Here is a 26,269-nt window from a genome sequence, read left to right as displayed (position 1 = left end):
GAAAGGGTTGCGCGCATATTTCACGATCAAACGTCAAAATGCAAGCAGTTGGAAGAAATTTACGTCGACGGATATATTTTGCTCATCCGATTCGTTCTTCGGTGTCCTTTGCCGCATCGCGGATATATCGACTGGAATTCTGGCAGGAAACAACCACGACGAACGGGGGCTTGTTTGCCTTGAAATCGGGACACAAAGCGTCACCGTTATCGTTTCAAACGTTTCGAAGCCATTATCCGCGTTATTTAACGCTATGAAAAACCTGGATGTAGAACGGGCCACGTAAATTTCTGCACGGAATTTTGGCAAATCGAGAGATCGATAGATGGAGGCTTTCCAACTAAATTGGTTCCATTGTCCCGTCGGACTACGCGAGCAGGCTTTCATTTTCAAAGTTTTCCAACATTGTATTTTCGGTTCTTTCACTGGAATAATAGCATAATATAACGTATGGTAGTGTGAAGCATGCATATGCAGGGCGTTTTGAATGGTTAAATATCTCACGAGGCGATGAAGCTATAAAAAATGTTTTTACAAAAATTATTTGAAAGATATAGTGTAGATAATTTTGTTGTAAGTGAGAATATAAGAAGAATGGAATGGTAAACAATCTGGATGGAAATTTCACACGCAAGAACCACCGATTCGTGACTTGTTAGAGGTTTTATTAGAAACATAAACAAATAGTATTTCAAATCGACTAATCAGGACAATCTCGTGCATCATCTCAAACGTCCATGTCTCTTTGCATACTATGAATATACCTCTGACACACACACGCAGTCAATTATCAATGTATATTTAGAATTCTCTCTCTCTCTCTCTTTCTACCTATCTTTCGCAATAAAATTCCACGCATGCGCGCACACATATGATTTATCAATGACACTTTGTATCCTATATGTTGTATCGACGGTCCGCGTAAATTTATCGAACATCCTCGAACGTAACAATCTGTATCGTTAATCAAAATACGATTCGCGAATAACAGAGAAAATCTTTTCGTGCGCGAATTCCTGTTATGACGATCAAGATTGTGGCGCAGCGTTCCAATATCTCTCAATAAATAAAAAACATAAGCAACTGGCCAATCGACTAAACGTCGCAAACAAAATTTAATGTATCTATGCATCATTCGTTACCAATTATTCGGAATAAGATTTCGCAAATCTCTGATCGCAGAGAAAATTCTTTGGAGCGGAATTCGGGTTTGATTAAAATACACGCGATACATCCTCCCTTTTCTATCAAAGGAAGCAACCAACTATAGCGCAATCGGAAGTGTTCGAGATCGAAGCTTGGCCCGATTTCGCGATTTGGTGCGCCTTAACCGTGAAAACTTTTCCATTTGGCGAGGAGCTTTTATCCTCTGGCTTTCCGGACCGTGCTAGGGAAAATACTTAATTGATCGAGAGAATCGAACGCTAGCAATTGAACGGGAGTCGCTCGACCGAACGATCATCGATGGAAACCGTTCGAACGAAGCGACGTATATCGTCGATTACATTTCTTCTGGCTGAACAGATCACAAGGCCCGTTGTTAAACGGACAATCGATAAAGAAAAATATATATACGTCTGCACTGAGTGTCTCGAAATACGTGGAACGAGACTAGGAAACAGTAATTTATCGAATAGGGAGGTTTGCTACTTTTTACGTTGCTGAATGCAGAGACTTTTTCATAGAAATGAAATGTGAAATTTATTTTTCTGCATCAGAGACTTAAATGAGATTCATTTTCGAGGATTATGAAAGATGTATACCTGAGAGAGGTAAAAGGAACATAAATGACTCGTTTAAAACTATCCGATAGTCCTTCTAATAAATTCTTCGTTAAGTACTAGTTTGAAAAACCACCAAAAATGAGACTCAATTACGTCTCAAATATTTACAGCCTCGTTTCGCTGCCTCGTGCTCACGCATAAATATTACAAATTTAATTAACGGAGAACAGAATTCCCGTGTTATAAATTACCACTCGTGTACACCGTGTACAAGAACACCTAAACGTGGATCCATCAATTTCGAGTGGAGCATCCGTGTGCGCCCATTCGAATCGATTCTCTCGCGAATGGAAGCGACTCCAACAACAACAAAAATGTTATATTTCGCGCTTTTGCCAGTGAATATTTTCGAGTGTAATTGTCTCCCATTGTAACATTTATCCCCGTATATTTTGGAACGCTCGCTCGGCACGCACACACGAGCATTCGGATCCACGGTAGCGAGCTTTCAGAAAGGAAGGACGCGTGCAACGTAAGCAGAGTGCAGGTAGAAAGGTTTCCTGCGAGTACCTCGAGTACTGCTCTCGTTTGGCACAGGGTCTCCATCGTTTCAGTGGCTGGTGGATTCGTCGATACCATCAAACGGATAAGGAGGTTTATGCACGCTCGAACAGTATACATAAGTCGCCTCTCCCTTTGATGTTTCTCTCATTTTACGTATCTATGCAGAAAGTCCAACGCCGCGCGTTTTCTCTCTCGACTTTCAACTAGATCCATTTGGACCGCGAGCCCCCATCCAGGAGATGGGCAAGTTTTTACTGGAATGATAGATCGGAACAAAATGCACCTTGGTTTACGCGAGGTAGGAATTTAATGACTCCGTGCCACGGGGAATTCGATAAAGCTTGCTCGCGCTAAAGTAAATGGGGACTGGTCGACTTGATCTTTATTGAACGATGTTTAATTAACAACTTGTATCGAGTATATCTTCAAAGTCCATTTTGTGAGATGGAAATCGAGTAATATTTGTTAGTTAGCCAACAAAAATAGTGAAGTAAATAGACTGAAATTATTGGAATAAAGATGGATTCTGATTCAGCGTAAAATCTAGATTTAGAATTTTTGAACATTTTTAAATAAAAGACTGAATTTGTGTAAGTTAACTGCGCTTGCTTAGTTAAAAATAAATCGTACAGAAACGAATGGAAATTCGTTAATAGCGATCCTGCTGAATCATACACGATATCGATTCAATATTTTGAAACCTATACCGAAAAATACGCTGTTTGGGGGCTCGTTTTTATCTCGAAGCATCCATCTTCGAGGTCAAATGGATCCAAAGGGAACGCGAGCCAACGAATAAATATAAAGACGGTCGTATCTCTTTCGATACAGGGTCGATCGACTATTTTTTCCCAACTGCTTCGATACCTGAATCCCCTAAAGGATTCGTCCGCAAAAACGGTGCTCGATTAAAGGGGAATTTCATCTATTAGAAACGTTACAAAAATCAACTGTTCGTTTCTTTTATATTTTTTGAATTTTTTGAAAGGACGAGTTTCTAAAATTGTGTCCCGTGGATTTCATACTAAAATATGAAAAATAACCGAAGCTACGATGCTTTCGAATGAAAGGTCTGCTAGGTTGAAAGTGCTACTAAAACTTTAAGCGTATTTTTCTCAAGAGCACGTTTCTCGAGGCTGTCGACGTCATATCTCAGGAATTACTGAACCGATCGACTTGGAATTTGGGGTGAATGTAAAGTGGATGTCTGTTTATAGCTCCTGTCAGATTTAAACTGATAGTTTTGAATCTTCTATTTTCTTCAAACCTCTCAAAGATGGACAAATAAGGATACTATCGACATTTTGTAATTGCCCTTTTCAAATTGCGTAATTTTGATTTTTGAATTCGAATAGGGACAGTAATCACACTCGTGTATTTCGATATTTTGTTTGTTGCGTGGGTTTTCTACTTGATGAATGACGTCAATCATGGTAAGAGTGCTCTTTGTTTGTTTCTACGGTATTTACTAATCCATACGTTTTAAAGTCATTGAAAACCCCTACAAAAGTGCATTTTTGTATTTTTTAACGTCTCGTTATAAAAAAATTTCAATGACCTAATTAATCGCCTTCCTAATGAGAGTTCAAATCCTTCCTTAATCGGTAATCTCATCGCTAAACGCTCGACCGTATTAAAGGGTTCCCTCTTGCCTCGGGTTGGAAAATGGACTACAATTAGAATTTTTGTTGGGAACGTCACGCTAGGTATTAAACTGAAACTTTTTGTGCTGATTTTTATACTTATGGGGACGCCACATGAACTTTTGCATGTAATTTACTCTTTTATGAAAAACCAGTTTTTAATTATACTCCAATGCGAAAATTTCATCGTAATTGGTAAACGTCTCATGCAGTAACTGAAAACTGAAAATACTGAGAGATTATTATTTTATACAGTACCGGGTTTAGTAATATTGGTGCCCTGGGAAAGATTATCGTGGCGCCCATTCGGGAGTTCAAATTGAAAAAAAAAAAAGATAGGTTATAATATCAAACCATGAATCTGTAGTTAAATTGTAAAAATTGATAAACTACATAGCATGGACGAGACAATGAGAAAGTATGGGTATAGTCGCATACTAGGGCCACCGGGCTGCGACACACCCTACAAATCTAGCGCCCTGGACAATTGTTCGAGCGCAAAGTCGAAAATTCACAAAATCACGGAATTTCGAAAGCCTAAGTGATAATAAAAAAAAGCCTAAATGTCGATTAAAAAAAAATGTCAATTAAACAAAAATGTATTTAAAGTTTTACTTAGGCTATCTCCGAAACTATCATGGATAGAAGAAAACTTTAAGAAAAAGTTTCATGGTTTTCTATCTGCATATAAAATCTGGCCCTAAATTTTGTAAAAAATAATTTGTTTATAATAGTAGCCTATTACAGGTGAAACTTTAGGGGGTCGTTTCACCCCCTAAATATGAAAACGGGCCAATATAATATATCCTTTAAAACATATCCAAAAATTAGAGCAATAGGAGGCGGACACCTAAAATGCTTTGCTTGTTAGTTATATAAAACTTGTGTTATTTAATACTTTGCTTCACCCGAGACTCGAGAGAATCCCCTTAACCTATGTCCCCTTAACATGGTGACACTAATTCATTCAGCATGAGGGACAATGTTAAGAACGATGAGGTACCCCTTCCTCATACGTACATGCACAGTTGTGACTGAAATGCAAGATGGTGTTACTGCGATAGTGTGACACAGGTACGCTTAAAAAGGTTAGGAAGGCTTAAAACGTCTGAACTAGTGCATCACTCGATTGTCGCCATATTGATTTCATGCATACGTATTGATGCACGCATGCAAGCTCTCAAAAATCACAAAAGATGGGTAAATTTCTTATCTAAATCAAAAGTTCGAATATCGAATAAAAGATAAACAACTATTGATCAATTACTTGTTCAATAAAATATAAATTGTAAAATGAAACTATATCTTACATTGAACAAGTAAAAGCTTGTCTCGATGACTATTGAATGATATACAATAAATAAACGTTAAACATAAATCGCTATACACGAACCTCATTTGTTATCTACTATGTACATGACCATAACATTTGTTCATCACTGCGAATCACTGTCACCCAAGTAATCAGTGTCGTCCAACGGACCGCGTTTTCACCAAACAAATTTATTTTTTGACCAAGTTCTCTACAATTTCCACCAAACACAATTTTGGTCGCTAAGTACATAAAACTGGAGTTCCATTTGTACAGCCAATCAAAAATATTTAATATGTAATATTTAACACATTTAATACATCCAGCCTCGCTATAACGCGTCCTTTGCATCGATAATTTATAAAAATTATTCAACGTTCCACAATTGTAGATAGTTGGTAATTATTTCCCACGTTAACGACCTCACCGATTACAATGTCCTTAAACTATATTTGGAAGAAAGGTACTGACAATGAGCCTAAAAGTAAACTACTACTTTTTCTTCTAGAACACACGCGGACCTATCACCCTCGACACACCCCAAATTCACCGAAATCGGTGAGGTCACCAACACGCTAAACAGTTACTCTTTATTCTCGTACACATGCGTATACACCTCACCTCGCTCCGTTCATTAACCCCCAAAAAGACTATCAGATCATACTTATAAACAACCAAAGTCCCCGACGTTTCACTCGAAATACTCTGACGTCACGTCCAAAGCGTACATTTCAAAACTCCGACCCGTCTAACAATGCTAGTTAGGAACTGTCTCCATCCTCTCCCAGATAGCACTCGAACATCCAGTTCGAGAGTCCTCGATCAACATTCCTAGGTCTGGATCCTCGCGTCCTAATCCCTAGCATCGATCTAAGCCACAATGGTCCAAGATCCCCCAGTGTCCTACTCGTCGAACCAGTTCGACGACCATTCGATCGAATCCACTTGACGGGGTCGTACGGGTCGCCTGACATCCCCCTAGAGATCAAGACTGTCCGAGGTCCCTAACCGCCAATCAGCAGCCAGGGTAGGATCACAGTCACGCAGAGAGCTGCCAGGCAACTGGCGCACATCGCTAGGGGACTGGCGGTTGCCTCTGGTTCAGCTTCAATAACGTAATCCTCGTCGCGCTCGAACTCCCGCACCTCCACATCGCAACGGAAGCAGACGCGAGTAGTCTTCGGATGGGAGCTGTCCCTCCTCAACAGGAGAGCGGAGCCCTTGCGCTCGACCTTCCAGCCAGGCTCTTGGAGCAGCATACGAGTCATGATCCCTCGTAGATCGCCCGGCCTCGAGACTCGCGGCTGATCGATCCTTCAGAAGCAGAGGAACTCTGTTGGAGAACTTTGGAGAACGTCCGCGTCGCTGGGTGTCCTCTTCGAGGCTGCCAGGTGCTGGCTAGGTGTCCTAAGCCTCGCGACGCTGGCGAGATGGTTCGCTACCTGAAAGACAAGACAGAGCATGAATAGAGGAACGCTGGGCGAGGGTGGCTGATCCGATATCCCACGCACAATGGCCACGATCTGTATAGGGGTCATCGACAGAACGATTTATCGCGCGCGTCATAACGATTATGCCAGTCGTGCGCTGATTCGACGAGTACTGGTTGTGCTTCGTGCGTAATAACTTGTTTGGATGAATCTCAAGGAGTTTGGCTTCTGGAGCCCTATTGGAGTTGAGATTTATAGGTGTATAATTTTGGGTCTTTTCTCTAGTTGGAGGAATTTTTGAGAAATTTATTAGGTTATCCCAAAAGTTTCTTTCGTAATTTGCACTCAATTATTTTGTGTGGCAGTGTTTATATATTAGGTTGTCCCAAAAGTTTCTTTCGTGAGTTGCATTCAACTATTTCCTGTGGCAATGTTTATATAAATAGACAGTCTAATTTCTTAGACATTGATGCTGTAACAGTAATGAGGCGAAATGAATCGTACACAATTCAGTAATGTAACATAAAACATAAAGTATTGTTTATATATTAATTATTAATAAAACGAAAGAAACTTTTGGGACAACCTGATATTTGATTAGGTATTTAATTACTCGATTATCCAGTAATTAAACTTGTAAACCCATACGAAGATTAAATAAACAAGTAGAAGATCGTCTAAAACTTTCCGTAAAAAAAAAAGATATACTCGTCAAATTGAGTAACCTCCTCCTTGTCGAAGTCGGTTAAAAATTTGTACGCCTCGTACAATTAGAAGGTAAACGAGTTGAAGAACTTGTCGCGCTCCACGATTGGACTTTTAAATTTTCCAGCCAAGATTAACGAAACGTCCGAGCTCGTTAATCTTATCCCCCAGCGGGTTCGAATTTTCGTGACCAAGATACACGTAATCTAATCTTCATTAATCATTCCTGCGGTTCGATATCTATGCGTAACGAAGATATTATTTACTCGACGAGTCATGTTGCTTTGATTATATAAAACGAACCCCCGATTAAGTTGAGTTTCATTTTAGTTATAACTCATTGTTCCATTTTATGAACCTACCTTTAATGAAATTTATGTATCAAAGACTGTGTTCAGACACTCGTGGAAGACAATGTGAAAATGTGGATCACATTTATTTGCTCGAAAGTGTACAGTGAATCCAAGGAACGACGAAACGCAGTGGTAAATCGAGGTGGGAAAGGCGCGCGCTAGAACTACGCGCTCGTACAAAGTAAATCGTATCAGATTCTGTGCACTTTGCACCCGTGATGCGTCAACGCACTGAAACGACGTCGAAAACAAACAGTTCTTGGACGTACCTCGACGATTAGTAAGCGAAAATTGTCTGTACGTTGCATTTCTTTGTTCGGGAGAAACGAGGTTAATCCAATTTTTGTCTAATTACACAATTAGACATTAAGTAAACACAACATAGAAAATGAACGCCGATTTTGAAAAGGCAACGATTTGATACTCAATGGATCAATCCTGCTAATAATGAATTTCTCGCGTTCAAATTCAGAGTTTAATAATCAGTCTAATAATCTCGCCACGAAGAAGAAAGTTTTTGATTTCTCTCGACGATGAGTTTTCTCAAAAATGAGAAAAGTAAAAAAAATAGTCCACAGATGTGGTCGTTAGGAAATTCTCGTGATTCCGGGTTTATTCGACGAACTGCGTCGCAAAAAGAAAAAAGAACGAGTAGAACGCCCCAAAAGCGAAAGGTCGCAGTTTTTGCTAGATTTAGAACGACTATTACGCACAAGGATGAAACTGCTCTCGGTACTTGGAAATTTATTTAGCAGGTGCTTGGGTTTTATGGGCATTTAATACGTGGACAACGACGCCTTGGGCGGTTCATCAACTTCCTGCATAGGAGAAACGAGAATTAATCGAAGCAACTTCAACTATTTCACCGCAGCTTCCGAGGGTTCGCTACTAAACCTGCTCAAACTCTCGCTGGTCCCTTCGAAGTTACCTCGTGATCGAGCAATTCCGTGCACGTGATACCGTACGATTACAACGCAAACACCGACGCTATAGGAAACCTGTTAATCCAACGAAGGAAGCCGATAGGTCGACGACGAAAGTACTTGTAAATTTTCATCCCCTTTCCAACCGAATTTACACTTTGACAGAACACGGAGCGCAGAGTTTCCCCGGGCGACAACTTGTAATTATGAAAATTAAAGTCCTATCCAAATTTGAAATGTACACTATTCAAATATTCATTGCATGGGTCACTGGATATGTTTTGATACGTTCCTAACAAGCGTTGCTTTTATGTTATAACGCGATAGCAATACAGTAGATATAGATACAGATGGACAAATCTGTGACGTAACTGCATGTGCATATTTGTGCCCATAATTATGAAAGTGGTCTAAGTCATATATTTCTTGTTTCGAGATATTTAATGAATTGCATCTGAATAAATTAAAAAATATTTTTATATTATGCAACGTTTTAATTTAGAATTTTATTAGTCTTGATTAATGGAAACTTATTATGAATACGAAATTTTGTGTGAATTTCATAAGAAAATGTTGTTTTTAAAGTTTGAATTGACTTAAACTATTTTCTAAATTAATTGAATGTCTTATAAATAACTTAAAGCAATAAAAGGACTATGAGTTTTATAAAAAAAAACAATAACTTTAATGAAATAATTCGAGAACATTTATTAATTATTTTTAAAAAGTAACCCATTTTTATCATTTTAGACTTTTATCATTATGAGTTTTTAAAATTCTACCACTATCTAATGGTTCATTTTTGACAATATGCTGAAAATTACATTGAATTAATTTAGTTTAAAATAATGTGGTGTGAGATAACTGGTAAACTTTTTAAATTATGACTTAGACCACTGTCATAATTATGAGCTCATTTATCCCTGACAAATCGCCACAGAGCTAATGAATTTTCTGACACCAAGAGCCAGTGATTAGAAGTGCAGGACACGAGTTCAACACTCAATTTGCTCAGCTCTCAGAAGACGATAAATATTTCATCGAAAGAAAGTTGCCCTGTAATCAAAGACACGTGAACGCGTTTCTAGCTTCACGGGAGAAACGAACCATCAATAATGAACCACGAAAACTGGTCAAGAGGCGTTAAGGTTCGGAAATGGAGAACTTTCATCACGACGACCTTCTACAGCGCCGAGTTTCGACCTAGTTTCGCTTCCTTGACAGCTATTAGTACCGATTAGATGGAGTTAATGGAAGCTGACGGTGCACCTATATACAAGTCTAACTATAAAACACGAAAAATGGCAATTATTGTTCGGAACTTCCTTCTCCCGGGAACATAGGGATTTAGATTTAGATCAATACACAGCTACATCGTTTTGCGTATTAATCGAGAATTAAGTTCACATCACGTTTAATTTGAATACAAGATCCGGATAATTGGTTCTGAGAAATCATTCAGTTTCGTTCTTACATCTCTAAATGAATCTACACTAGTATAGATTTTAGCATATTTTATGTTGTATCTCGTGTTTTTCGTGTTCTCATCTACTCGATATGGTCATTACGTAATTTATTAAATCATCGACTGTCACGTCATGCATACGCAAAATCAAGTAAGAGTAACTCTATTTAAATATTCAACGAGTGCCTGGATATTTACAAAAATCTTTTCCGAATCGATTGAAATTAATAATAATCACATCTCGGTTTTCTATACTCTTCTGAGGATTCGCTAACTCTTTTATTCCAGTTGAATAAATAAGAATTCCTAGAGAATAAATTTGTTTCGAATTTCACAGTTCAACTCTCCGCGTTTCTCTCTATTCAATTCTTCATTCCGGTTAAGTTAACGTAACCTCTATATGTCAATCTTGAGAAATTGCTAGGATTATTATTTCATATATATTCGCGAAACTAAAACATTCTTGGAACAATTAGAGCATTCGCGGTCTACAACAGGAAACGTTACACAATAGTAGAGATCTTTCCAGATTGCTGCAAGAAATTTCCACGAACGCTGGATTGTTCTCTTTAATTTTGTGACGTAAGGTGGACTTTAACATTATCTTCGAATGCAAAACAACCAATTTTGTATATAAGAAAAAACGTTGGCAATAAATTGACACTGATGCAATACAAGAGGTATTTGAGGTACAAATTGGTATTTTCACCGTGGAATGATTCACATTTCATATAAGAAATCATAATTATCCTTTGCAGAGATTTATAATTCATAATCATCAATATTTTGGTTTCCATTTATAAATACACTTTTATACAAAAAATAACTCAAGTATCATTGGACACCGTTGATAAATATAATCGCAGTTATTCAACAATTACAACGCAATTACTAATGTTTATATAGTTACTCTCAAGTTCGTTTACATTCAATAACCCTCAAATAACTCGACGTATATTGCGAAAAATAATTTTTTTTTTTACTGAAAAACTAAAATTCAACGCTGAGTAACAACCTGATTGCTTCAATAATTTCGTTCAATTCCTATTGTAATAATGCAAAATTCAATCTTCAGGAAAACCAGCAATCTAACACAGGAGTCAGCTTGTCTGCGACGACGTTCGACGTTGACGGTGCCTCTAATAATAGGTATAGCAGTGAACTTAACGTTGGCGAATCGATCGCCCGCAAGCCCATGAATTGTTCTGCCTTTTCGCGGACAAATCGCGGCTCGAGATCACTGTAACTTTCTGTTCGCTGGAAATGGTTCCGTTCAAGGCCACGAAATCGACCCTCTAGGCCAGTGGTTGCCAAATAAAGCTTCTGCAAGCTCTTAATAGAAAAAAGCGACTATACAACGGAATAATATGGGTGGTTTCTAGTAGTATACTATTCCACGTAAAAACGTGTTGAAGTTCGTGTAAAAGTTTTCTGTCATAGCGAAAATACTGAAAGAAAGATGAAACATTTAATTCAATAAAATTCATAATGAATTAATAAATGTGCATATAAGTTTATTAAATATGAAATGTAATATTTCATATGTTTTCATAGTCGAGACAATCAGCCGCCGAATTTAGACCAAATAATCCTCTTTATTTTTTTAAATTGATCTGAAATTTATTTCTTTTCAATTTCCTTTTTTATTGAATTATCCATTAAATCCAAATATTCCCTATTTATTAACAACCCTCCCTTGTTACCTGTTCAATATTTTCGAGAAATTTACACGTGGAACACGGCGTATCGTTAATTTTTAAAAATTCTGCTTTAATTTCGTTTGTTCGTGTCGGTTGAGAAAAGTTTCACAATCCCTGCTATCGGAATAAAGAAAACGTATCGAATGGAGCGGGATACTTTGTCTCGCACCGCTTTGTTCGTTGCTCTCTCGAGGACGTAACGAGATTCCCGAACAACAATAAACGCGCTTGACCATACAATATGGATACTGGGATCGGTATCATTCCCGCAAACGCGATTCAATGGAATAAAAAAAATTGCACCCCGCTTGATTAACAGCGCGTACACTAACTATTCGAAAATACAACACGGAATACAATATCTCTTCGATACATTTCCGACCCTGTGCGTTTCCAGTTTCAACGGATAGAATATTGAACATTAGCTTTAAAACGAAAGCTGAGTGACACAAAAATTACTAACGCCAGCCAATTTTGCACGATTTTCTATTTGGGATTAAGTGAACTGTGGAATTTCGATTTGAACATTTATAACTGGTTTCGTCTTTGCGCATAAATGAATTTGTTAGCTACATTTGTAATTATGCTTTCGGTACGAGTTCAGGAATTTTGTTAACGTGGTTCGCATGAGGAGGTATCTTTGAAATATTTGGCAGCGGTGATTGGTATTCAAGACTTTACAAATATTTGATGTTTCTAGGAAATTCTGTTTGATATTCTTGATTGGTATCCAAAACATTCGTAATATTTAATATTTCTTGAATATTCAAATCGTATCTACAAACTTCATAACTTGAGTTTAAATGATCACACTGTGAACGTATAAAAATACTTCAGTACCTAATTGGAATTACGCATAATTTTCATGATAGGACATTCAGGACACTCGAGGCGTCGAGGTACTTCAAGCGTCCATGGCGATATAATAAATCACTCAAAACTTTTATTAACATTCAAAACTTCCAAGATATTAAAGTCGTCCAAGATTTTTCAAGACTTTGAAGACTTCTCAGGTGCCCATAACGTCAAAGGCTTCCTACAATTTGCTACAAACAATATCTCACAATGGAGCGACTCCTCGCCATTAGGTGGAATACCAAAATGACTGAATAGTGCTCGACACTACGAAACCGATTCGAATGCTACATAATCCCTCTGTACAGGCGGTGTTCTTTCATTACCGGGATGGAATTTCATTTCACGGGTGGCGGCTGAAATATCGTGAGCAATAAAAATGTAAAATAAAGTTAGTTGATACGGCGAATAGGATTTAATTGAAACGAGCGCACCTGGCACGGTGCAATAAAGTAGACGAGGGCATTCCGGGATCGGACACGTTTCGCCTAACCCACCGTTTTCTCCTTCCGGACTATTTTAATCCGTCAGGAAAATAAAGTGGAGCATTGGTCTTATTCAATTATAAGGCTGAAGCGAACGAGCGAATCGTGCCAGCTCGGAATGTTCAAACGAACGACCAAAGCGTCGAATTCTAGGGAGAAACGACGTTTTAACCGTCGGTCCGTTATCAAACCCTGAGAACGTCATAATGTTTGCTTGTAGAAGTGTAATCAGACTTTCATCCACGTAGATGGTGGAGCTTAAATGGTACTTTAAGTACTTCTTTGTTCCTAATGTTTACAAACGATATAGAATGGAGACCCTTTCGTTTTGGTCGTTCAAAAGAGCACACGTTTCGAAAACGATGATGGCTTTTATGTACTTCGATGTTTTGGCAATATGATCGCCTTTATACTGAACCACCAAGTACAAACATATCAAATTTAACAGCAGATAATTTACTTTACCACGCAACTAAAATAAGAGTATTTGTTTTCTTTCGCACTTTAAGTTGAGGTCACGTGCCAATTACATATGCAATCTAATTAAAAAATGCCAATAACTACATCATCTACCCTAAACGTTTACACATAAGACGAAGTAGACCGTTCTGTACACAGTGCAATGAATGTACGATTTGAAGTTAGATTCGCAACAATGAACCCAACTACTTTACTTCTTACTTTAGACTTCGAAAGTAACACGAAAAGTACGTCGCGTCATTAATCGCGGCAATTTAGCTACAAAATTCTTTGAAGAGTGCTACACAGTTTCATACAAGTATTTCTGCAGGATTATTATATTTTGGAAAATGTAAGAGAAATTTCCCTTTCGTGAAATCGAATCTTTTTATCAATAACGTCTCGTGAAAATTTATGGCTGAGGATTACAACGATTTCACCAACTCATGGATCCAGTTCATGACTGGGGAAAGAAAAAACGTGGTCTAACCAAAATAGTTGGGAACAAGTTTAACCACCTCAGGATATCATGTTTTCTAGAGGAAAAAAAAAATCAAATTTATACTTTGCTCAAAATATTAATTCATAATGAGAAATGTGATGAATTCTTGTTAAGTGGATTAATCAGATGATTAAAACTCACGAATATATTTTTACTTTTTTTTTAGTACTACTACATTAATGATATCCCAAATAATTTGAAGCAATTAAGGGGCTTAGAACATCAAAAATTGGAGAAAAATCACTCGTTTATTCTAAATGAAAATTTAAGCGATTCTGAATAGTTCTGTGCAATCAGAATTTAATTGGGAGCACTGAAAGTGGTAAACAAACAATGATCAAATTTGTGGGAGACGGGGAGCGCGGTTACCTTGATTACAGCCATAGAGTATTGTTTTGTACGGTAAAAAGACAGTAAATTATCAAAAAGGTAGTGTTAATCGATTTCGATAAAAAGAAATACAATTAAATGTTATTTAGTCGTATTTCTTTTTATCAAAATTGACGTAACACTGCCTTTTTGATAATTTACTGCCTTTTTTACCATAAAAATTCATTGTTTTCTTTCACCTGAATTTTTTTTACCACTTCCAGTGTTCCAAATTAAATTCTGATCATACAAAACTGTTCAGAATCGCTTCAATTTTAATTACATAAAATGTAATTTCTTTTTTCATTTTTTGATGTTCCAAGCGCCTTAGCAAATATTTGCCCTAAGGAATAGAAATCGAAGCCTGAGGAAGTTAAGGGAGCCATAACAATGAGACCAGTTGCTACTTTTGAGTGAATTTATATAAATTTTTGTCGCAAGAAAATTATCTGTAGAAGAGAAAACAGTCTTCGACGAGTTGTCAAGAATTCATAGAAAAAACAAGGAGGAAAGAAAAGTTTGAAGAACGTTGCTTCCGAGTGAAATCTTCGACATATCTAGGCTCTACAGGCCTTCAATGGCAATTTTCTGCCTACTTGACCCAATTTGGTGGTTCGACGACAGCAATTCCACAAACTCTCATCGACGTTTTCACTGACAATGACACGATCCTAAACCGGATCCTAAATATACAATTTTCCCGCGATTCTTTTATTCGAGAACGGATTAATTATATTATTGCAACCAATGATGTTTATAAAGATCGTCTTCGACATTAAAATTACTGCAAACGGAAAGAATATTACCATTACTTGAAATAAGTTATTAGCAACGTACACAGAACGTATACAATTACGTAAAATGAAATGTTGGTATTATTATATTGTATATGAGATACACTTTGCATACGATTTTAATATTACTATACATCATAAATTCACGAAGTCTGCAGTCCAGTTACAAAAATTTCGCCCACTTCTATTTAATTTTTAAGTTGTCCTAAATATTCCAACGTAGAAATAACTTGAAAAATTGTCGATACGTGTACATAATAAAATACAGCATGGCAACATCGTCAGAAGATTGGTAGACGTCATGTGCCAATATCAGGTTGAATTTTGATTTGTTTGAAATAGAACAATTCTGGCTAGGAATATCGATATTGTTGTGGTTGACGTGCAGGTTAAAATAAAATAAAACCAATATGCCAATAGAGTTTTTAAATATTTAACAGCAATCTGTCATGGTTACGTGCATCATGAACGAGGATTTACAGGTTAATCTCTTGAGAGGTGAATTATTTTATAATAAATTTAAATAAAAATTTCAATAGTGACTATTAAAATTTAACGTTAACATGCTGTAAAGCTACATTTAGCGTGTAACGTATTAAAAGTCGCTGCTCGAATTTTAATTTTATTTAAAAATAATCCGAGTTGGATAAAACAGGAAAAATTATGCTAAATACTATTTTAAATAGTAGATGCTATATCGTAGAAATAAAATTCAATTTTTATATACTATTATAAAAACATATTTCAACTAGTAAACTATTCTATTGGCCCAGCCACACGTACGACTTTGAATAAAATAGACTATTTATGCTTTATTATTTGAAATAATATTTTACCCAGTCGTGAATATAATCCCATCTACAAAATGGATAGAATCTGAAATCTTCTTCTTTAGTAACTCATGTAAATCTGCAAAAATCTAGAGAATCATGGATCGATAAGTATTTTCAAACGGTCAATGACAAATAATTCTATCGATCACCCGTCGAGTATTGAATGAACACGAACGAGCGCGAGAAATCGTTTTACAGCGAGAGCACAATCGACTCGCATTATTGGACCAGAAGAAGCGAGAATAGGGTCTCGTAACCAGGTGCATCGAGTTAATTTCGTTCGAGATTCGGGCTCGCCAAGACGGAAGGAAATTGGTTCTTGGGTTTAAGACGTCTTAATAAGGAGGAGAACGATATTCAGGCATGTTCAAGCACCAACAAACGTGGCGGCGGGGAAATAGATACGGAATGCTAACATTTAGCAAATTGCGGACTTTTCCAAGTCAGTTCCCTTCCACGTTCCTAGGGTATGTTCGCCGCGGCGTCCTTTGAAAGATGCATCCCGTGTTTCGATGCAAACGCCAGAAAATATACATGTGTTTTACTTGTGTTCAAAACAATACATTACATATACGCGCAAGTAGTCGACGTATCAATTTGATACGAAAAAAAACCATGCAATTGAATAGGCATAAGAGCTAGAGATGCGATACAAGTAAAAAGAAATAAAGGTAAATTTGTAGGTACATATTTCTAATTGACATTTCAAAAAGTTAAAAAATATAGTCAACGTTATGAGAATGATAAGAGTAGTGAAATCTTGTTAACCAAAGCATTGATAACAGTTAAATTATAGAAATACTCTAAAGGTGATCTAAAAATGTTACAAAAAGAAAGTATCATTTTATTATTCCCTAAAAATGTCCAGCTTTACAAATATTAACCAGAAAGGGGGTGAATAAATAATTAAGAAGATATTTTCCCTCATTGGCGTTGCTCTCCCAGGTGAAACTTGGAAGCGCATTGATAATAAATTCACAGAGAAGAAAAACACGTCGCGGGTGGGACACTAAAGGGGCGAATGCTAATTAACAGGTTCGCGAGGCGACCGCTGAAAAGATTTTATTTTAAACCGTTCCAATGGCCTTCCAAAGGCGTATTACTTAAGCTGCCACGCTGAAGACCGCCGCGAGCAAATTGCTCGAGCGCGACGGAACCTTTTAGCGTGTTTTAGAATGCGGACATTTGCACATCGTTTGCATATCGTTACGAGCGTCCTGAAAAAAACACGAACCCTGTCCACCAACACCCGAGCACTGGGCGCTATGAATATATGTATTTTCATTCTCTTTTTTTCTTTTCTACAAGCTTGGCCGAGGTTTCCGAACGTTATGACAACTTCCAAACGTCATTCAACGACATTGTCGCCGCTCGCGAGTGTGAAAATTGCATTCGCGTCAGTTGGCAAACGTTTTGCAAAACCGAAGAGTCTCTCGGACACGGTGACTGACGAACTTATAATTGGAAAAAATGTCTACGAGGCTAAAATTGGATTTCTGTAAAAGGCTTTTCAAGAAAGGCATAAGAATTTTGCTTTTTAATAAAGAAACACGTTTAAGAAGACACTTAAGGAGCCTTTCTGGCGTGACCACCATGCTTTTGGAATTTTTTTTCAAAGTCTATAAAAAAATAAAGAACGATTCCAACGTTTTTTCTAATAATAATATTATTCAGAAAGAGCGTAAAAATATTTTTGTATGGCAAATATACCACGTGCATTATCATACTGTCAATTTACAATGAACATACTCGTAACTTTGATTTCCGACCATGAAGATTTTACACGAGTTACATTAGTATTAAATTTGACTCCCCTAACTTTCCTTTCCTTTCATCGAATGATATAACTTATCTCGCATTGCACAACCTAATCTACCACGTGCCCTCATACACTTGCTGATTAACGCGTAAGTATTTTTAATTCATGAGTTTTTTATCTATCGACTTGACACTTTACCCTTAGGTTAAAAAATAGGTCACATTATTCTCCTGAATACATGTAAGAATGTGAACCGGAACATAACGATAGAATAATGATAATTGAACAGCTATAAAAGTAGGATAAATTCCATTTTATTGGAATAATAAATGACGAATACGAATTTACAATACTTTATACCACGTGTAACTTAATTAGTAAAGTATTGGTTTTAGATTTCATGCATTTATGGAATGTATATTTATGGGTAGTATGAGAAACATATGCAAATCTTGTGCAGAATATGCGCACTTATGCACACTTGTATGCACCATCGATGCATGAAATACACAATATAATTAACATTTTTATTTAAGAAATTAGCTGTGGCCCGCGGTTTCACCAGCGTCGTGTACTATTCGTATTCTATATTACATGTTAAAAAGTTTCTAAATACATTTACGCAAATAAGGCAACTTTAAAGCAAAATAATTATATTAATCTGCATATTAAGACCAAGTATGAAGTAAATCCAACCACGAACAAAATATGTCCTATACAAACATTGCAACCCCTTTTCACCACTTTAGGGGTTGAACTTTTTAAAATGCCGAAATAGGTGTTTAATTAATTGTATATTTATTTGTCTAGTCTTAACTATACTTAATTGTATAGTTATTGTCACAGTATATTTATTTTATCAATAAATTTTCGGGGAAGAAATAATTAACCAACATTCCTACACATTTTTAAAGTAAATTTTGCGTAAATTAAAGTTTGTTACTTTTAATATTGACCTCTAATTTCTTTCCTTATTACTTTTATTTTAAATTTGTTGCCGTACGAATACTTCTTACACTGGCTGTATATAGAAGATAACGCATAAAGAGTTGTCGAACTTTCTTTCATTATTCGTAATACTTTACATAAACTGGAATTTCTCCATCTCTGATAATTAAATTGTTAGCGATGATCCCCCTGCCAGTTCAAGGTTCCACTGTTTCGCGAAGATGCGTGTCATTTTTGTATTCTTTCGCCACGCAGCAAATATACTATTACAGGGAGGACGATAAGCAATGAATCACGAAAATAACCGTTCGAGAGAATAAACTATCACGCGATGAACATGCGCGATACCAGGAGAAATTACATAGCGAGAAATCTTTCGTGGTCGCGAAACGCAACATTTTCGAGGTGCCTAGTACATCTTCGCGTCGCATGAAATTCAAATTGCTAGAAATGTATAGCTTAGGGTCGCAACGGTATCCAAGTCTCGCGAAATTCTGAAACTTCTTCGATTTACTTTGACTTGAATCGTATTAAATTGTTCGAAATAGTGTTCTGGAATTTTGATAAATGGCCCTTAGTTTGGAGATGAGTAAAATACAGACAGAGTTAACAAATCCTATTTGTTAAAAATTTCACTCTTCCGTTTCTTCAATCTTGGAATAATCCAGTTTCAAGTTATTTCGGGAAATGGTATAACACAATTATATTTTGGAAATTCAATCATCGTGAAATTAAATGATACCCCGTTCGAAATTGTGTTTCGGGTAACTTGTGTTAGTAGATTATGCGGTTACAGTTTGTTTCAATTTAGAATCAGTCACTTCGTTGATTAGTGCGATGACCCCAAATTAAATAAATGTTTATATAAAGTGTAAGTAATCAAATCGAAAGAATAACTGATGACTTACATTTTATATATATATATGAATTTACGATTAACATTTATTTGGCATTGTGCAAAAAATGTATTTAGTAATTAGGGTAGCTGGATTCTGTAACCAAGTGTATGCAACTATGACTAATGTTCGCTCAAAGGCAATGCATGTAGCCTGCACGCGCATTGATTCCGTTTCCAGTTGCCTACTAAAATGGAACAAATACCTACAACCTTGAACAACAAAGACAAATAATCTCATTACAGGCATCATCGCAATAGCATTAGCGCAATTTGGCTCGACACAGCCTTGTCAAGCTTCCCACGAATTCATCACGTGTCTGCCCATGCTCTGCTGCACGCGATGCTAGGTCTTGAATAATTCAAGTCGGTCAAGAATACGCTCAGAATTCGACAACGAGCATTAACCTTCATCCTAACATCACCTGAAAACACGGAAATACCTATCTGTATCTTCGAAGCGAATATATGAAATAGTCCGAGTCCCAATTCGAACGATTCTCTACGATTGAAAAATGAAGGGCGATGAAAACGGCAATGAAAACTAAAGAGCTTTCCAAAAGAGGTTTTAGGATTTTTTTAACGAATAACATCCTTCTTATTTCATTCTAAACATTTGAAATAAAAAGTTGGATGTATTCCACACCATTTGTGTATTATTGAAAAATAAAATCCTAAAGCACTCTATTGAAAACCCTTTATATTACTAATCAAACGAGTCAACACACTTGCCCTAAATAATTTCCTGAGAGGATAGCGCTCTTCTCAATGAAACTTTTTTTTTTCTACATATGCTCACTTTGATTTAGATACGAAGCCGTGTCACTCACCGTGACAGAATATTTTTAACGCCGAGAAATTAGAATGGAACAAAAAGCTGAAGCGTGTTCCACTTTTCAGCTTCAAAAGATCTCGTACCACTCATATAACCATGATCCTGACTTGGTCCCTAAAAAAAGAAAATTAAAAAAAGCTTTGATTTTGATTCTGATTTGATTGAACACATCAGAAATGTTTAAAGAGCTTCTGCAGATATTTCGGACCGTGTATTTGTTCGGCAAGTATGCACCTTCAATAATTATTGATGTTAAAAGTTACTATTATTTTATACCAAACTGTTCCAGTTCAAAAACTTTTCGAGCAGACTTCAATCGTACTGCAGATATTGTAATTACCTCTCGTTACAGAAACGACGAAAATAAATCTCGTCCAAGAAACTTTTTCCACGAGATTCGCCGTCGATAATTTACGAGAACGTCGTTGGAACGGAGTGAATGCGACTTCTGTGCTATCCCTCATAAGTATTTGCCTTGAACTTTCGTTCTTTTTTCCAGGAAGCATCAAGTTCCTCGAGGAAGTTTGACTCGAGGAATAAATTACAGATTCTTCGATTAATGCTTGCTCGACCCTACGTATATCAGTGATTATAGAAGAATGAGTGAATTTTATTCATAAGAGTACAAAGTCGTATAACTTGGCTATAACGCCTAATGCACGAGTCTTTTATTAATTTGTTTTTCAAATTTGTTTAATTCTTGCTTTGCATTACTTTGCAAATGCATTTGCTTACATAGCTCTGTTCACAAGTCTATCGTGTGTGTGTGTGTGTGTGAGTGAGTGAGTGTGAGTGATGTGTGCGAGCCACAGTGTGAAGCCGACATCGGCGAACGCGTTTACATTCTTTTAGCTAGCATAAGCTATTGATTTGAAAGAATCGAAAGCCGACAGCGGCGTGGAGGGAAAAAACGGCGAAAATTAGAATAATTGTTAGCGAGTCGTTAAGCGAGAACCGTGAAAGTCGAGAGTCGAGACGAATTTATGTTTCTTTTCCGATCCTTTCTTTCTTTCTACAATAAAAAATATTTTACCATATTTTATCATTTCTATATTATTTCCTACAAGTCTCTGGCATATAGTAATTTCTTGGGAACCGCTGGCCACCTAATACCTCGGGTACCTCGGAATTGCTAAACCCGTACTGTAGCTATAATACAATCATAGCTGCAGCCCCTGAGGGTGATTACAAAACAGGCAAAGTACGTATATTTTACGCATTGTATATTACTATAATGTATTATCAAAAGTCACGTCTAAATTTCAAGTCTCGGAGAATTAATAATGAAACAGTAGCCATTAACGAATGAAAACTCAGAAAGTAAACTCTATAAATTAGAAATTTAAAAGATGGTGCATAATATCTTTTCGAACTGGAAGTGGTACAACAACGATTACGCTGAAAGTGAATCTGTGGAAAATTTGACATTTAAAGAATATGGTTTTCAGAACGATGACAGACGATCGTGGATTTTCATGGTCGATATTATATTTTGCTATGGTCATTGTCTACCGAATTCAGGTTTTAGAAATGCACAATATTTTCTGGCACGCTCTAAGAATAACTCAACACACACGAATACGGGACAATAGAATAATGAAGTAGCTTTACGAAATTGAATCTGTATCTTAATTTGCATGTTTTACGACTCTCCAGTGATATATAGACAGCTGTGTACGTCATATTTTATACGGATGCAACCAACCAGTCACGAGTTTTGCGAGTATTGGAAAATATTCCAAGCGATGACTCGACGAATTTTTCCAATCGTTTAGGCCGTCATGAACTGTGATTTGATAGAATGATTATTATGATTAAAAGAACGAAATAAATAAGTACTTGGAGTTGGGAATATTACAAACCAATCTACTAGTTAATTTTTTAAACAAAGCTGTTTGGTAAACATATTGTGAGATGAAAAGATTGTTTGAAAATGATTGGAAAAAGCTGATCTAGCCACTCTCGATTATTCGTCTAACATTTGATGTTATTCGACTAACAGTAGCCATTGACGAACAGTTACATAAATGCTTCGGTCGCGAAGTCTAGATTCAGATACATTATAACGGAAGTGTTGCTGTGACGTAGTTGGCGAGGTAATCGATATTAGCATCACAAATCGAGAAAGTCTCGTTAAACGACAATATTCCACTTGCTGTGTGTATCGATCAAGGAATATAACCGGTGTACTGAAGTTTAAACATACATCTATGTATATATAAAACTGGATGTTTGTGTATATACAGGGTGTCCCAAAAATGTTGGAAGTCCTTGAAAGGGGTGGTTCGAGAGGTGATTTGAAACAACTTTTTCCTTTGCAAAAATGTCGTCGGCTTCGTTAAGTAGATATTAATAAAAAAAAACCCCGACCAATCAGAGCGCGCGAATACCGTTGGAGCGGCCGCGGTAGCGAAGGCTACGCGCTGAGCGTCCGCGTCAATATCCTTCGATGCTCGTCGAGTCACTTGTTCGCGTACGAAAGCGGCTACCTAGCGCGTAGCCATCATTATCGCGGCCGCTCCAACGGTATCCGCGCGCTCTGATTGGTCAGTATTTTCCGTTAATATCTCCTCAACGAAGCCTCAGACAACATTTTCGCTAAGGAAAAAGTTGTTTCAAATCACCCCCTGAACCACCCTTTTCAAGGACCTCCAACATTTTTGGGACACCCTGTATATATATATATTTATATACGTGATTGATAGACTTCGAAACTGTTTGACCGATCAACATGAAACTTGGTACATATATGTATTTTTTCATGGAGAAGGGTTTTATGCTATTCAATTTGTTGTGACTCGAAAGTTTCAGTTTGAACTCTAAGTATTTGTATATGAATGAATGATTCGTGAAGGTTCACGTGGTTGAAATGCCAAATAAATAGTGTTCCACGCTGGTGAAACCGCGGGACGCATCTGGTCAACTATAACTTGAAAACAATTATATGGCCAATAAATAACCTGATTACAACAATTATTCTACAGTTTTTCACGTCAGAGTGGATACGATTAGGAAACTGTATCAATTGAAATTGACACGCTAGCACATAACTGAATGGACGTCCAGGGAAAGGACCTATGAGCACTAGATGCTCAGAACATCGCTAGTCAATTATTATTAGTTTTCCCTCATTTCTGTAAAATGTTCAATTTGTAACATAGACTCTTCTTCTAGACACCCATTCAATTAGTGTTTATCGATGGTTCTATCCCATAATTTTTCTAAGAAACCAAACATAATTTAGGTTACAGAGAGCCAAGATATTTCCCTTGCAAGTGTTCGACCTAACATTTTTAACCATGAAAGATTGAACATACTACGAACATTGAACATTCAATTCCACGAGAGTAACAGCTGCTTGTTCGTGGAACATTTTGACCTCAGAAAAGTGTCTCCAAGCTTCTGGCCCTGATTCCAGACGTACGCCACTGAATCCAGGTGTATGTACTCCCTTAATTTGCATCGTCAACGACTGACAACGTTCAGAGCGTTCATTGCCATGGTGATTGTCACCGCATGCGTCTCGAATTCACGATATTGCGGAAGCTCTCGTAGACTGGGTGGCGCGTGAGACCAAGGTCACGTGTTTGACCCAGAAAAACAATGCTGAATGCGCCATTGCTCGCGATAACCCACCGCTTTCAGTCTCCTCCCGACTTTCTTGCGTTTCCATTCGACGAGTCGTCTAATTCGCTGACGCAAACTTCGTCGCGACCTGATGAAACTATCCTAAACACTCTTGGAAGTCTACTAGAACGAAAAACTACCCTTTTCACTACCTATATTGTCGTGCAGAAATTGTACACGAAGAGGCAGATATAGAATGATGCATCGCGTCTCGTATCATCCAGCTTTATTTATGGTCTGTGAATTCTGTCTAAGAAGTATAAGAATTCTCCATCTGAGAAGCATAGAAATTCTCTGTGGATGTCTTCGTCGCTTTTTAAAACTGCAAGCTTTGTAGAGAAAGCCTTGAATTTGGGAATTGGAGGGAAAGGAACAATGATTGCATTTGGGACTTGTTGACGTCTAAGAGGCACTGGCTCGAACCCCAGATAGCGCTTCTTAGACAGAAATCGGTGTAGATGAAAGTAATTTCAATTTTTGAGAGGGTAAAGAGCAGTTAATTTTCAGAAGTTGGAAAAAATTCTCAGGTTGCAAAGCTAGATGGATAGATAGATAGATCTATCGCCTTATTAATAACTTGGTATCATGAAGTTCAGGACACCTATCGTCAACTCAACCACATATTATTTAATTTGCATACTAATTAACGCTTAGACGTACAGATAACCAAGGTATAGTTTTTGCATTGAAATTAGAAAATTAATCGAGAGAATATATGGTCGCAGAACCATATCGATGTAGCCTTGTATCTGTCATCAAAGACTGTCATCAAAGACTGTGCATCACAAATCCAAAATATAATATTCGCGAACTACAAAAGTGAAAGTACGACGCAAGGACAAGTTTTCGCAACTGCATTGTTGCATAGAAATCGAACCGTAACCAGACTGGAATACAAAAAACTGCTATTAAACAGAAGTATAATGGCAACGCGAAGGTACAATTCTTCCAACAATACTATCGCGGAGAAATCGTAAAGGAAAATAAAAGATAAAAATGCAATTAACACTCTGACCTCCACGTCATACATATGCAGTATCGGTCAATGTTTATGTGGCGATATTTTGAATTGTTCATTCTCATATAGAATGGCGAAGCATAAATATTTTGTAGCGGAAAATAAACATGCGTGGAACGCGAGTAGATTGTTTACAATTTTTTATTAAAACAGACTAATAACTCGTAAGCATATAAATTACCAAAGAGTGAATTTATTGAATGATAAGCAGAGTTAAATATACATAGACCAAACGCGTTATCAACAATTCAACGTCGCAAATTCGACAACATCGGGAATACAAAATAAAGCACTTGCAACAGAAGGAAAAATCGAGTCGTGACAGAACACAGTGATACATATCGAGTTAAACATGGAGAGATTACACGAGTTGGCGACAATTTTCTGTCGCACACGTTTGGGAACATTGCGAAACAAAGATACAGTGCGAATCAGCAGAGTGAAAGTAAGAGCATCGACAAGTTTTCTCAACGCGCGATTGCAAAGAAAGTCGAACGGAGCAGAGATAGAGTGCAAACATTACCCTCGAATTCGACGCCACAGGTCTGGAAATACTCCAAATTAATTACTCCAAAAATTGCGTCCTAATCGCAAAGCTACGCGTCCACTTAAATGTGTTCACAAATTACTAGCAATTCAACGTCCGAAACTCACACCAGCCCTAGTCCAAAATACGGTACTCACGAATCATCCAAACTGAAAACAATTTCTTCCGGTTACGTTTACCGTGCGGGAACGGCAGGGACACTACTCCCGTGGAGTTAAAACGCCCTCAGGCTGAGACACGTTTCCCTCTCCTCTACTCACCTGTGATTCAAGGCAGATGAACCAAGCACCCGAGACTTTGACACGTGAATCCTCTGCCTCTCTCACTCGGTGCCTAATGCGAAAAAAACTCGGTACCGTGGAGTATCAGGATTCGTCGATGAGCCGCGCACGTGGAACGATGACGTGTGGCCTCCAGCCGCGATGTGTATGCACGACGTGTAACGCGATTGCCGTGTAGAAGGGAGAGCGCCTGACACGCACGTCCTACCTCAACCACGTCTGACACGCGAATGAACACCCGCG

At 37.4% G+C, this 26,269-nt stretch overlaps 2 protein-coding genes across 5 annotated transcripts in view; both read right to left on the bottom strand.

Annotated features, from left to right (window-relative positions):
- Window positions 1–26,269, bottom strand: part of LOC128889261 (sestrin-1) — a 209,265-nt gene that overhangs the window by 152,861 nt on the left and 30,135 nt on the right. The gene's annotated exons all lie outside the window — the stretch shown is intronic.
- On the bottom strand, window positions 825–26,269 carry LOC128889275 (uncharacterized). Of its 3 annotated transcripts, XM_054146740.1 has the most exons (3): window positions 20,894–21,044; window positions 20,549–20,667; window positions 825–6,685 (listed from the first exon to the last, which is right to left on the bottom strand). In XM_054146740.1, the coding sequence occupies exon 3, from the start codon at window positions 6,509–6,511 to the stop codon at window positions 6,248–6,250; it is 264 nt and encodes an 87-aa protein (XP_054002715.1). In that variant the 5' UTR covers window positions 6,512–6,685; window positions 20,549–20,667; window positions 20,894–21,044; the 3' UTR covers window positions 825–6,247. The 3 variants fall into 3 exon arrangements, with proteins under 3 accessions (XP_054002715.1, XP_054002712.1, XP_054002713.1); XM_054146737.1 differs by lacking the exons at window positions 20,549–20,667; window positions 20,894–21,044 and adding an exon at window positions 26,006–26,269; XM_054146738.1 differs by lacking the exons at window positions 20,549–20,667; window positions 20,894–21,044 and adding an exon at window positions 25,883–26,012.

This window comes from Hylaeus anthracinus, unplaced genomic scaffold (assembly GCF_026225885.1).
Source record: "Hylaeus anthracinus isolate JK02 unplaced genomic scaffold, UHH_iyHylAnth1.0_haploid 11997, whole genome shotgun sequence".
NCBI lineage: Eukaryota > Metazoa > Arthropoda > Insecta > Hymenoptera > Colletidae > Hylaeus > Hylaeus anthracinus.
This window is presented reverse-complemented; position numbering and strand designations above follow the sequence as displayed.

Coding starts and splice junctions, on each gene's coding strand:
- LOC128889275 (XM_054146737.1), bottom strand. CDS start 6,511: ATGACTCGTATGCTGCTCCAAGAGCCTGGCTGGAAGGTCGAGCGCAAG.